This window comes from Emydura macquarii, unplaced genomic scaffold (genome assembly GCF_026122565.2).
Source record: "Emydura macquarii macquarii isolate MOO-44397 ecotype Brisbane River unplaced genomic scaffold, CSIRO-AGI_Emac_v2 contig_554, whole genome shotgun sequence".
In the NCBI taxonomy this organism is placed as follows: Eukaryota; Metazoa; Chordata; order Testudines; family Chelidae; genus Emydura; species Emydura macquarii.
The window spans coordinates 16,533,803-16,546,476 of record NW_027130691.1 but is presented as its reverse complement, the minus strand read 5'-3'; the positions used below and the strand labels follow the sequence as shown (position 1 = coordinate 16,546,476).

General features: G+C 40.5%; 1 protein-coding gene across 2 annotated transcripts in view; it reads left to right on the top strand.

Moving 5' to 3' along the window:
- The window catches only part of PI4KA (phosphatidylinositol 4-kinase alpha), an 89,593-nt gene that overhangs the window by 56,223 nt on the left and 20,696 nt on the right, over nt 1-12,674 (top strand). For both annotated transcript variants that reach the window (XM_067539903.1, XM_067539902.1), the window contains exons 29-42: nt 216-335; nt 1,823-1,915; nt 2,408-2,564; nt 2,850-2,977; nt 4,010-4,168; nt 4,426-4,577; nt 5,603-5,710; nt 6,422-6,549; nt 6,633-6,752; nt 7,393-7,472; nt 7,629-7,822; nt 8,571-8,661; nt 10,869-11,036; nt 11,674-11,727. In XM_067539903.1, the coding sequence (XP_067396004.1) occupies nt 216-335; nt 1,823-1,915; nt 2,408-2,564; nt 2,850-2,977; nt 4,010-4,168; nt 4,426-4,577; nt 5,603-5,710; nt 6,422-6,549; nt 6,633-6,752; nt 7,393-7,472; nt 7,629-7,822; nt 8,571-8,661; nt 10,869-11,036; nt 11,674-11,727 (1,752 nt within the window). The remainder of the gene's footprint in view (nt 1-215; nt 336-1,822; nt 1,916-2,407; nt 2,565-2,849; nt 2,978-4,009; nt 4,169-4,425; nt 4,578-5,602; nt 5,711-6,421; nt 6,550-6,632; nt 6,753-7,392; nt 7,473-7,628; nt 7,823-8,570; nt 8,662-10,868; nt 11,037-11,673; nt 11,728-12,674) is intronic.

The window sequence follows — 12,674 nt, the reverse complement described above, 5'->3', positions numbered from 1 at the left end:
GATTTTCAAAAGGGCCTAATGTCTTATGAACAGAAGTCCTGCTTTCCTAAAGCTGAGGGAGCAATGTTTGGAAAGGAAAACAAGGACTCTAAACCTAGTTAATTAGATTGTCAGATGTGTGTGTAATAAATCTTTTGGTAATTCAATATATGTAGTACTTGAAATGAACTAACTACTCTTGAAAATTAGTCATCTTCTAATTCCTTGTCTCTTAGGAGTACCTAAACAAACATCAGAATTGGGTGTCAGGCTTGTCTCAGCACACAGGGCTGGCTATGGCTACAGAAAGCATTCTCCACTTTGCAGGCTACAACAGACAAAACACCACCTTAGGGGTGAGTATCAGGTAGCAGCAAAGTAATCCTCCCTACTGTAAATCATACATATCATAAATAACATACCAGGTATCCACTCTGGAGCATCCCTTGATTTGAAATGAAGGGAAATGTGAGTCTTTTAACCATTTCTTCCTCCTTTGAATGGTTGGAAGGTAAGAGATATACTACAAGTTAAACTGTAAATCTTGTGTCTTTAAGCACAAAACTCTATATTTGAGTCTTGAGTCTTTGGTGTACTTTTAACAAGGGTTTACTATCATTTTAAAATAAGGTATTTCCCTTTATATAATTACTTTTTGTAGAGTCTGAAAAGGCGAATAGACTTGCTTTCCAGAATAACAGTGCAAGGTTGGCCAAGTGCTATTGAATGAATAATATTATATTTCCACCCCAAAATGTTTTTTCACTACATGTTTTCCATTGATGGTAGTGACTGCCCATGTGTATGTATGTGCACTTTGTTACACTACCGTACTCCATGTGAATGTACTGTTTAAACTGCATTTTACTCTGAGGATGATCAATACATGGGAAATCTTCTTCTTTTAATGATAATCTGAGTGACTAAGGACCTGCATATCAAAATGAAATTAAAACCCTTTTGTTAATCAGAAAGGCTGACAATCATTTCCTTATCTCTTGTTTTATTACTGTGGACCTTGGTTCACTGCTGTAAATAAAACCATGGTTATTACACAAACACTACATCCAAAATATGTAATACAAATAGTTGTCACAAGTTTATATATCTACCAGTGAAACAAGTAAGCCACTAGGCAGGACTGCAGGAGAGTCTGATTTGTAATCAGTGAGAATTTTGGCCCTTTTGAGAAGGGGAATATAGAGAAGTAATTGTATTTTTCCTTATTTGTTTTGAAATTACACTACAAGTAGTTCTTGGCTATATCAAGACTTGTTGCCCTGAGTATGGGGTGTAGATGTGCTGTCCCAGGAGATCCCAAACAGAGTTGCAACTCAGAGTCGCATTTCCCAGGAGTGCTTGATTTATGCAAGGGGGTAGGGGAACTGTGAGTGCATGACGGCCTATTGCCAGAGGCAGAAAGCTCCCTCCTTTGCACCTTGCCAGCTCTGCAAGCTGAGCCATGGTTCAGCATGCTCCTTTCCCCTTTCCCCTCTTCCAGGCTATTTACGAGAAGAGGAGTCGCAGCCCCATGGAGCCTGCTCGTCCCTATATCCAAACTCCTGATCCAGGAAAGCCCTATGTGGCTGCAGGTGTTAGGGGAGGAGTTTTGTCACAACTGATTCCTTTATTTTCTCATTAACACTAGCATGATGCAGTATTAGGAAGATCAGCCTTATATGCTCTTTGATACTGTTCTGGTAGCCATAGTAATATTCCAGTTATTCCTTCTCTCAGTTTTTGACACTGAATGGATGGTCTGTGTAAAAGTCCAGACACTGTATGTGGATAACATAATTTTTGTGTATTAACAGTTGATAACAATTATAGCTGTTGTTTATAGGCAACCCAGCTAATTGAAAGACCTGCCTGTGTGAAGAAAGATTACTCCAACTTCATGGCTTCTCTTAATTTGCGCAATCGCTATGCAGGAGAGGTAACTATAAAATTTTGCCTGAACTCATTGGGTTCATCAAGTGGTCATGTTGCTTTTCTAACTTGTACTTGCTTTCAAATGGAGATTAAGTAGAATGCAGCTATGTATCATGTCTAGGTTAAAAATAATAGCAAAGAGGCATCATCCTTTATGTCTGAACAAGGAATGCAGTGAACGTTATATTTTCTAGTTTTAGGGCTTAATTTTCATAGTTCATTGAGGAGATCATTTCACTTCTAATCTGGCAAAGATTTCTTGATACTTCAATTACAAATGAAGCCCTCATTCGTCTTTGTGTTTACACTTTGCTAAAGTTACTTAGTAGTATCAAGAAGTGATCATGAGGCCTGCTTTGGGTCTCCACATTGCACTGTAAATACTCTGATTCCTAGAAATCTTCCTCCTTTAGACTGTAACATGTACCAAACAGAAAAAAATGTTGGCCATTTAGAGTTTTCTCATCACCATTGACCAAAGAAATATGTTTTACAGGTGGCTGGAATGATTCAGTTTTCAAATGCTACAGGTCGGGCATCTGACCTGAATAAACTGATGATCAAGCAGCTAAATGATGCACTAGAACCAGGCCAGCCTGAACTCTACACCCAGGCCATGTTTAAGTTGACTGCAATGCTAATAAGTAGCAAAGGTAATAAAAAACAAATGGAACTTTGTTTTGTACTTCTGAGTGCTGATTCTCTTAGCACTAAATTACAATTATATATGCAATAGACACAATCCCAGTGAGTATAAACTGAAGCAGAAGAGTATTCTTTCCAGTCAGTTTAATTCAGGAAAAACCTCTTGAAGTCACCACTAGAAGTTATTTGTTTGGAGTTGATTGTCACAAATTGTGCAGACCAATTTCCTGCTGATTTGAAAACTGTTTCTGATTTTCTCTGTCAAAGAAACTTGTATGAGTGTTTGTTTTCAGATTGTGACCCTCAGCCCTTGCATCACCTGTGCTGGGGCCCCCTGCGAATGTTTACTGAACATGGCATGGAAACAGCAATTGCTTGCTGGGAGTGGCTGCTTGCCGCTAAGAATGGAATAGAAGTACCGGTAGGGAGCTTCATTCAATGATTTAGGATTTTCTTTAAGGAAAAAAAGAGAGGAGTGAAATCACATTTAGAATAAATCAGTGCAAAATAGGCATGTTAAATGCAATTGTTAATCTCTTGTAAAGTTTTCCTAGTGTCCTAATGAGTTCATGTTAGCATGTGGATAATCTCAGTCATTGGATGTACTGCTGGAGGTGGATTTTATTTAAACATCTCATACTATACTTTCAGCCAATTTAGTTGAGAAGGTTTTTCACTTTCAGAATATGTGGATGATTAAGCCAGATGTCCTGACAATTTTCCCTTATGTAGCATTAATTACAAACTCTAGATATATAGCTTCTGGCTCATGTCTGCTCCACACATAAAAGTTGCACCAGTTTAACTTAATTAGATTTTAAAGCAATTTAATTAAACTGTTGCAACCCCACTATGAACACTCTTATTTTGGTTTCAGAGCAGCTGATTTCAGTTTAGCTTAAATAAACCTGGTTTAAATTGAAATAAGAGTGTCTGTCTGTACAGCCTTTTGCACCAGTTTAACTAAATTAGTTTAAAATCACACACAAATTGGTACAACTTTTGTACGTAGACTTGGCCTCAGTTTTCATTTTTCTTGCTTCACCCATAACATCTCTTTTGGGGAGTGAAAGGAATTTGCCTAGCAATGCCATTTTGTCTTTGGCATTGTTACCCTAAATGACAAGATATGTTTAAAATGTATTTTTTTCCTGTAATGGGCTAAACAGCTGTACTTCCTGAAATGTGACTAAATCTAGCAGTAATGGTGTGGTAACCACTGCAATGTAGGGCAGCCAGTGAAATGCTGAAACCACTGTATGTGGAAATGGCTACGATGACTGAGAACCAACAGTTTAAACCAACGTTGAAACAGCTGATTACCATTTAAACAGCTAAGCTTTTACATCCCTAGTTCAGATCCAGTGTTCCATGCTAACAGAAAAAAGGAGATTAGGTCTTGCAAACAAGTAAATGCATTTGAAGTAACAAACACTAATCTTTGTTTTCACAGTTCATGCGAGAAATGGCAGGAGCTTGGCAAATGACAGTAGAGCAGAAATTTGGCCTGTTTTCCACCGAGCAGAAAGAAGCAGATCCTTTAGCTGCTTCAGAAGAGAGTCAGCCAAGGCCTTGCCCTCCAGAGGTCACACCACATTACATCTGGATAGATGCAAGTACCCTTTTTCTACAGTGTTACTTATGATAATGATGGGATGGGAGGATGCAGGCAACAGGCACCAAGACTGAGCTGGTCTGTATCTTTGGATTTCTGTTCTTGGACCAGTAGCATTGTTTATGGTTGTAGTGCTTTTGTGCCTAGTGTATGGTGACCTTTTCATGTTTGCAGAGGTGCATAAGAATGGGAGAAATGCAAGATAGTTTTTGGTTTTGTTGGGCTACATTCTCCTTTGGTTTTTGTTTCCTCAGTTTCTGGTGCAGAGATTTGAAATAGCTAAGTACTGCAGTTCTGACCAGGTAGAGATCTTCTCCAGCCTGCTGCAGCGATCCCTGTCTCTGAATATTGGAGGGGCAAAGGGCAGTTTGAACCGACACGTGGCAGCTATTGGACCCCGTTTCAAGTGAGTGGTATTTATTCTCTGATAAGGGGTGTGGGTTAAGAGGAAGAAGAGCTAAACACTGAATACAGGACTTATTCTTAGTCTCAAGGGATAAAACTTTCAAAAGTGCCTAAAATGACTATTTTCAAAAGTGACTCAATCGCTTAGGAGGCTGTACATTAAAAGTCAATGGGACTCAGCTTCTTAAGTCATTCTAGGCACTTTTGAAAGTCTTTTATCCCAAACAGCAATAGTTCTGTTTTGCACAAATCTCTGATGTAATTCATACGTCACCCCGGAGATCATTTGCACAACCATTGTATCCATTTTTCTGGATTACTAGTCAGAAGATTTTCATGTCCAGTTGTCTTCCAGCCATAGTTTCAGGAACAGGCTAATGGTGAAGAAAATGTGGTTTGCCCAGAGTGGCTGCATGAGTGATACCTGGCTCCCTTGAATCTCTTCAGATAATTCGTCCTGCATCAGTGCCAGTGAAATATGAAAACCTACCATCACATTCCAATTACGAGAGGATAAAAAGATGATGCAATAAAGCACTGTCTTTGACTAAAGCTGCCTTCATTCCAGAAAAACAAATCTGCAGCCATTATGTAACGTGTATGTCTTATACCTTGCCTAGTAGCGTGCTTCATGGACAAACACTGGAGAGTAAAAATGTTTCAGGATTTTGTTTTCTGCTTTTATTAAAATAAGGAATTTTTCCTTTTTCTAGTTAAAGTTTGCATTTCTCCGAAGTACTCTACAAACAGAGCCCAATTCAGACATTTATATATTTAACTATCCCTAGACCTGGTGTCAGCAACTCAACTTTGAAGACAGTTGAGTTGCACCCACATACACCAGGTTTCTGTTCAGCCCATGATATGTGGTTTTATTTGACTTTGTGTGATGACATAGTCCATCTTTTGCTTAAAGAAATTCATCCCTGCTTCACTTGGGCAATACCATGGCTACTAGTATGATATGGTGTCAGCCGTTTAGAGCGCAAGGTTGTCTTCCCATACTCTGTATATATTGAACTTCAGGTTGCTGACACTGGGGTTGTCTCTGCTGCATGCTGATGTCGTTCCAAATGCAACCATTCGTAACGTTTTGAGAGAGAAGATTTATTCCACTGCCTTCGATTACTTCAGGTACTATTTTACTTTTCACCAGTTCCCCCAATAAATGTGTGATTTTCATAATTCTTCTAGAATACTTCACAAAGGAGCTCTTTTTCTTCTGATACTTAAGTATTTTCTCTGTTTATCTATTAACACAAAAAACCACTTTCCATATCATCTGTGCCTCTACACTGTTCATTATGTGTACTTAAGAGGTCAAAAGGGAATTCATGGTTTATTGTGCTTGGTACCTTGTTACTAGGGAAAACTCTAATTTCTCTGAACCTATTTGGTTTTGAAGATTACAGATCGTACTGGGGTAAATTTTTCAGTGTAGCAAATTATTTTAGTTGTGCAATTCCTGTGAAAGCCACTGAAAGTGTGTGGCTGAAATTTACGGTTAGCTTTGAAAATGTACCCCTAAACAATATGTCAACAAATGTTCCTTTTTAACATCTGGCCTGGGTGCAATCTAAAGTGACAGCAGCATGTGACAGTGTTAGGATGTCGAGAAGTATGTCAAAGTTTTTAATTCCAAATTATTTCTAGACACCAAGAGGCTGCTTTTTCACTCTTCAGAAGTTGGCAGGAAGGTAGCAGATCTTACTGCAATAGATTTAAGATGTAAGGATAAAACACAATGAGATTTAGTCTGTGCTCACTCATTGCCCATGATCTGAAAAAAAAAAATAAAGCATTTTAAATATCTTGCATTATAATCATTTATGTAATTTCTTTAAGTTGTCCCCCAAAGTTCCCCACACAAGGGGAGAAGAGGCTACGTGAGGATATCAGCATATTGATTAAGTTTTGGACTGCCATGATCTCCGATAAGAAGTATTTAACAGCCAGCCAGCTTGTGCCTCCTGGTAAGTTCCTTATGATCAGTCTCAAAAATCCTTTATTTCTTTGATTATTTGATTCTGTGTCTAAACATTTTGTTTTATTTTAGATAATCAAGACACCCGGAGTAACCTGGATATCACCGTTGGATCTCGACAGCAGGCCACTCAGGGATGGATAAATACCTACCCATTGTCCAGTGGCATGTCGACCATCTCCAAAAAATCAGGTCTTTTTCTTTAATTGTCCCTAACTATTAGTGTCTAACCATAGAACGCACTTCCATTCGTTGTCATTTAAGGCCAATATTTGCATGTAACATTTGGCTCAGGTTTTACTGATGTTACACGTGACTGTGGAAAGGTGTGCCTCTCTGAAAGCAAGGAGCAAGGTTTTGAAAATATCAGTTTTATCCTCCAGACCACTTAGTTGTATGATGCAGATAATGTAAGACCAGAGGCTACAGTAGCTTAAATTCCTGAAAGGAATTGCTTATTGTTCATCTGTGTGCCAGAGCTCTTGGACAGCAAAATGGACGTGAGCTTGTGAATATGTTTGTACATTTGCAAGTTGCAGGTTATTATTTGCATAAGTTATGAAAGTTAATGTAATGCTGGTGAAGGTCCCAGGTTGATAGCTCTGTAGACTTTAATACTTGGTATAGTCATAGGACAATCATACGACATGCAGCTGCAGTGCAGGCTTCCTTCCTTCACGCTGCCAGTGTACTTAGTCTCGTCTTAGGAGCATTCACTGCCATTTCAGTCCTCCTCCTGTGTGCTGAGGCTGCCAGGAAGGGGACCGTTTGAAAGCTGCGTTTAATGTATTTGTAGAAAAGCAAGTGAATGCATTTTCTCCTTCTTTTCAAGGGATGTCTAAGAAAACTAACAGAGGTACCCAGCTACACAAGTACTACATGAAACGGAGGACACTGCTGCTCTCGTTACTGGTAAATCATCCTTTGTTTCACAAGAGCCTGGGTGTGATATGGATTTCTAACACTTTGTAATTATTGCAGCACAAATAGACTAGACTAGCATTTGAGAAAAGCTTGGAATGTTTTATCTACATCCAGAAAGCAATATGTTTTTGTGTTTGTCCTCAGGCTACTGAGATCGAGCGTTTGATCACCTGGTACAACCCGCTCTCCTCCCCTGAGCTGGAGGTGGATCAAAATGCAGAGAACAGTGTGGCAAACTGGAGATCTAAGTACATCACTCTAAGTGAGAAACAGTGGAAGGATAATGTGAATCTGGCTTGGAGCATTTCCCCTCATCTTGCTGTGCAGCTGCCTACCAGGTGAGCTGCAACTCAAAACAAAGAACCAACATAATTCCCTCTGTTGCTCTCAGAGCCTGAAGAGAGTACTAATGCATAGTAAATAATCAAGGCAGGCATTCACATTTACCTCCTCCTTACCCTTCTTGCATCCCTGCTCTGTTGGCTGAGACCGTTAAACCATAAGAATCAGACTACTAAAGATCCTAATCCATTTCAAGAGTAATTAGGCAGCTTTAATGGAGCCCGGGTTCAATTCTTTTACCATAAAGCCCAGATACAATGTTTGAAGATCATTCCAACTAAACCAATTTCACACTGTTTCACCAGCCAGTGGGCACAGGGTTAAAATCTGTGTAAGAAACCTCTTTGAAAAGCGTGTTTGAGCCTTAAACCAAGTAAGATAACAGAAGTAGCTTGCTTAGCCCCTGAAGGAAAGGGAAGTACTTTGCCTCTTGCAACACAAGCACAGTTCTGGAGACAGGTTCCAGAGAGTTCCATAGAGAATCCTTCAGCCAGGAAGTTTGTGACTGTCTGAGCCTATTAGTGGCATGAAGAGAAACACTAGCAGAATGAGGTTAGATCTTTCTGACCAACTTGTAAGTTTTGCCAGCATGTTTGTCCCTTATTGTACACGAATTTACAGGGGGTATTTCTATCGTTAAAGCATATGTGTTCCTGTTTCTAATAGTTCTCGTCACATAACTAGAAGTGAGAATTGAAGCTTGCCATGACCTGCTAACACATACACATTCCTGGTTACATTTAGATTTAAGAACACTGAAGCTATTGGAACAGAAGTGACCCGCCTGGTTCGGTTGGATCCAGGAGCTGTTAGTGATGTACCTGAAGCAATAAAGGTAATTAATTTTAACAATAATTTATATTACAGCAGTGCCCAAATTCTGCTAAGAGCTGTACAGACATACATAGAATCATAGAATCATAGAATCATAGAATATTAGAGTTGGAAGGGACCTCAGGAGGTCATCTAGTCCAACCCCCTGCTCAAAGCAGGACTAACCTCAGCTATATCATCCCAACCAGGGCTTTGTCAAGCCTCAGCTTAAAACCTGTAAGGATGGAGATTCCACCACCTCCCTAGGTAACCCATTCCAATGCTTCACCACCCTCCTAGTAAAAAACTTTTTCCTAATGTCCAACCTAGACCTCCCCCTGCAACTTGAGACCGTTGCTCCTTGTTCTGTCATCTGCCACCACCGAGAACAGCCTAGCCCCATCCTCCCTAGAACCCCCTTTCAGGTAGTTAAAAGCCGCTATCAAATCCCCCCTCACTCTTCTCTTTTGCAGACTAAACAAGCCCAGTTCCCTCAGCCTCTCCTCATAAGTCCTGTGCTCCAGCCCCCTAATCATTTTTGTTGCCCTCCGCTGCACTCTCTCCAAATTGTCCACATCTTTTTTGTAGTGGGGGGCCCAAAACTGGACACAGTATTCTAAATGCGGCCTCACCAATGCCGAATAGAGGGGAATAATCACTTCCCGTGACCTGCTGGCAATGCCCCTCCTAATGCAGCCCAATATTCCATTAGCCTTCTTGACAACCAGGGCACACTGCTGACTCATATCCAGCTTTTTATCCACCGTTACCCCCAGGTCCTTTTCTGCAGAGCTGCTGCCCAGCTCGTCGGTCCCCAGTCTATAGCTGTGCATGGGATTCTTCCTTCCTAAGTGGAGGACTCTGCACTTGTCCTTGTTGAACCTCATTAGATTTCTTTTGGCCCAATCCTCCAGTTTGTTTAGGTCACTCTGTATCCTATCCCTACCTTGCAGGGTATCTACCACTCCCCCCAGCTTAGTGTCGTCCGCAAACTTGCTGAGGGTGCAATCTACCCCATCCTCCAGATCATTAATAAAGATGTTGAACAAAACCGGCCCCAGGACCGACCCCTGGGGAACTCCGCTTGTGACCGGTTGCCAGCTAGACATGGAGCCATTGATCACTACTCGTTGAGCCCTATGCTCTAGCCAGTTCACTATCCATTTTATAGTCCATTCATCCAACCCATACTTCTTTAACTTGCTGATAAGAATACTGTGAGAAACCGTATCAAAAGCTTTGCTAAAGTCAAGGTATATCACATCCACCGCCTTCCCCACATCCACAGAGCCAGTCACCTCATCATAGAAAGCAATCAGGTTGGTCAGGCATGACTTTCCCTTGGTGAATCCGTGAGCACACAGTCATGAGCACACAGTCCTTACTCTGAAAAACTTGCATTAGAATTGTAAATGTGACTCAGTAAGTGAGAGCTCTAGTCCTAGGGAGGGAAATAGGATGAGCAGATGAGGGTTACAGAAACAAGATTATGTGGTTGCTGAGTTTCATTCCAGGGGAAAATGCCTCCTTACCCAGTGCCCTCCTCTTACCATCCAACCATCTGTTTTCTTCCCTTCACATGGCAACATGTGAAAATGTTGCTGGACTAGGCTAGAGTGCAGGCTAGCATTTGAGATTCAAGCTTATTGCCTTCTTCCTATGTCAACAGAGTGGAGGAAATGCATCATGCTGCTCTGCAATAAGCCCTCTAGCCAGTTCAGGAATGACACTGGCAGAGGTCTTAACGTACTACTGTTTTTTGACCAAAAAACAGTTGGAATATCAAGCTTGGAAGCTGGATGGTAACAAAATAGTATGTTTGGTACTTTGAAATGGACTCATCCTTCCTCAGTAATATAGCTAGTGGGCAAGCTACCATAGGGAGGAAAACATTTGATTAGACAGCTGTATCAGTGCTTTTATTGACCTGAACTCCAGTTCAACATGTGTAAATTATTGCATCTGGTGATTTTGACCCTCAGACTATTTAGTAGTTAAATGGTACCATGTTTGTGCCTGAAAATTAAATGCCTTATGCTGTTTAACATAGCGCCTAAAGATGCAGCACATTTAATTTGCAAATATTGACTCATGCATCAATTTTTTTCTCTGTTGTAGCAGAGTAGGTTATGGTTTTATACATTGTGAGACAAATTTATCCCTGGTGTGTGTTGCACCAGAGATGATTTTGGCCCTGTAAGTTCATACTGCTCTTTGTTCTGCTTACAGTACCTGGTTACATGGCACACAATTGATGCCGATGCCCCTGAGCTCAGCTATGTTCTGTGCTGGGCACCAACAGATCCACCTACTGGCCTTTCATATTTTTCAAGCATGTACCCACCTCATCCTCTAACAGCTCAGTATGGAGTTAAAGTCCTGCGGTCCTTCCCTCCGGTAAGAGACTATGTTCCAGGAGAGATCTGGAGAGAACATATTTGTGCTGAATTAGGACTTTGAACTTTTATGCCCACATGTCTTAATTTCATTAGTTTGAAGAAATAAAATTGTGTTAGTAATAAAAGAAAATTGTTAAATTGACTCCTTATATTGGGAAGATTAAGTAGATGAAACTGCAGTTAGAGATCAACATTGATTGTCCCATAGAATCTTGATTCAGTTGTTTTGCCGTGTGTTTGCTGTCAGTCCTTGTTCTATGCTGGTGTACTCGGTCTGTGTCTCAAACAGCTCCTCTGAGCCAAGCCACTCTCCTTCAGAGAAAGGTGTTTTTTCTGGAACTGTGTAAAGATGAGGTTTTTTTTTTTTTTTTTGATACTTGTCAGAATGGTTACAAAGGTCTATAAAATACTAAGTATTCATCAGGCCTTTAATGACATTTCTGCAGGGGCTGGATGGGCAGAGAGAAATCATTAATGGCAAAGTCAGCATGTGATGGGCATGCACTTTCAGCTGAATGAAGACTGAAATTCCTGATGCCAGTGCCTTTTTATTTTATTTTTTTTAAAGGTTTTTTTTCCTTGACACTATCAAAAAAACTAACTGCTTTCTCTCTGCTTTTTTCCCCTTTTTTTAGGATGCCATTTTATTCTATATTCCACAGATTGTGCAAGCACTTCGCTACGATAAGGTGAGGACGTGTAACTACTGCATGATCCAGGCATTTTGTTCAGAACATTTTCCAAAGACTTTTTATTGGCTCTGAATTAAGAGAAGCAGAATAGCCACCATTTAGGATTAGAATGATGCTGCTTCATATCCAGTATTTATAAGAAAAGTGATGGTCTGAAGAGACAGGGGTGTTTCAGGATCACCTGTTTAATCTACAGATAAGTTTAATACACATGAGCTATACGGCCTTCAATAGATGTGAGGCTCTTTTCATCACTAACCCAAAATAGAGGCTGAGAATTCTGCACGAGCAAGCTCTCTGTACCTCTCTGCATGAGCAAGGCTCTCTGCCATGTAGTTGGCAATAGTTATGGCTACCAACAGAGAGAAGCTGGAGGTTTAAAAATGCACAGTCTTCCATTCCATTGCAAAGTGATACATATACAGATGTACTACATAGATACCAGCTCATATCCTGATCATGTTGGAGCCTGTGGCAAAACTCTCATTGACTCCATGGTGGACCCAGGAATTGGCTCCCGGATATGAAAGCATTCCCACCTGCCCACAAATTCTGTGTCTAGGCAATGTTCTTACATGTAATCCTTTTAAACCAGTAGTACAGGTGACCATGTATAGTTGTTGGTGTCAGTGGGTCCAGATCTCTTACTATTGTTGGTTGTACCATGCATTGCATTAATGCATCATCTCAGGAAATCTTGCCCCTAGAGGTCATAGGACTCAATGCCACAGAAAGCACTGTGGAAGGGACTCGGGTGCCCTGAACATGTTAACTTCTTTCCTGAATAGATGTCTCTACTTTCTGGGTTTTCTGTACTCCATGTGGAGTAGACTATATTATTATTATATATTACCGAAGCACTCAGATACCACACAAATTCTCGGCCCCATTGTATTGGACAGTGTTCAAACACATAGTAAGAGACATTCCCTAGTCAAGAGTTT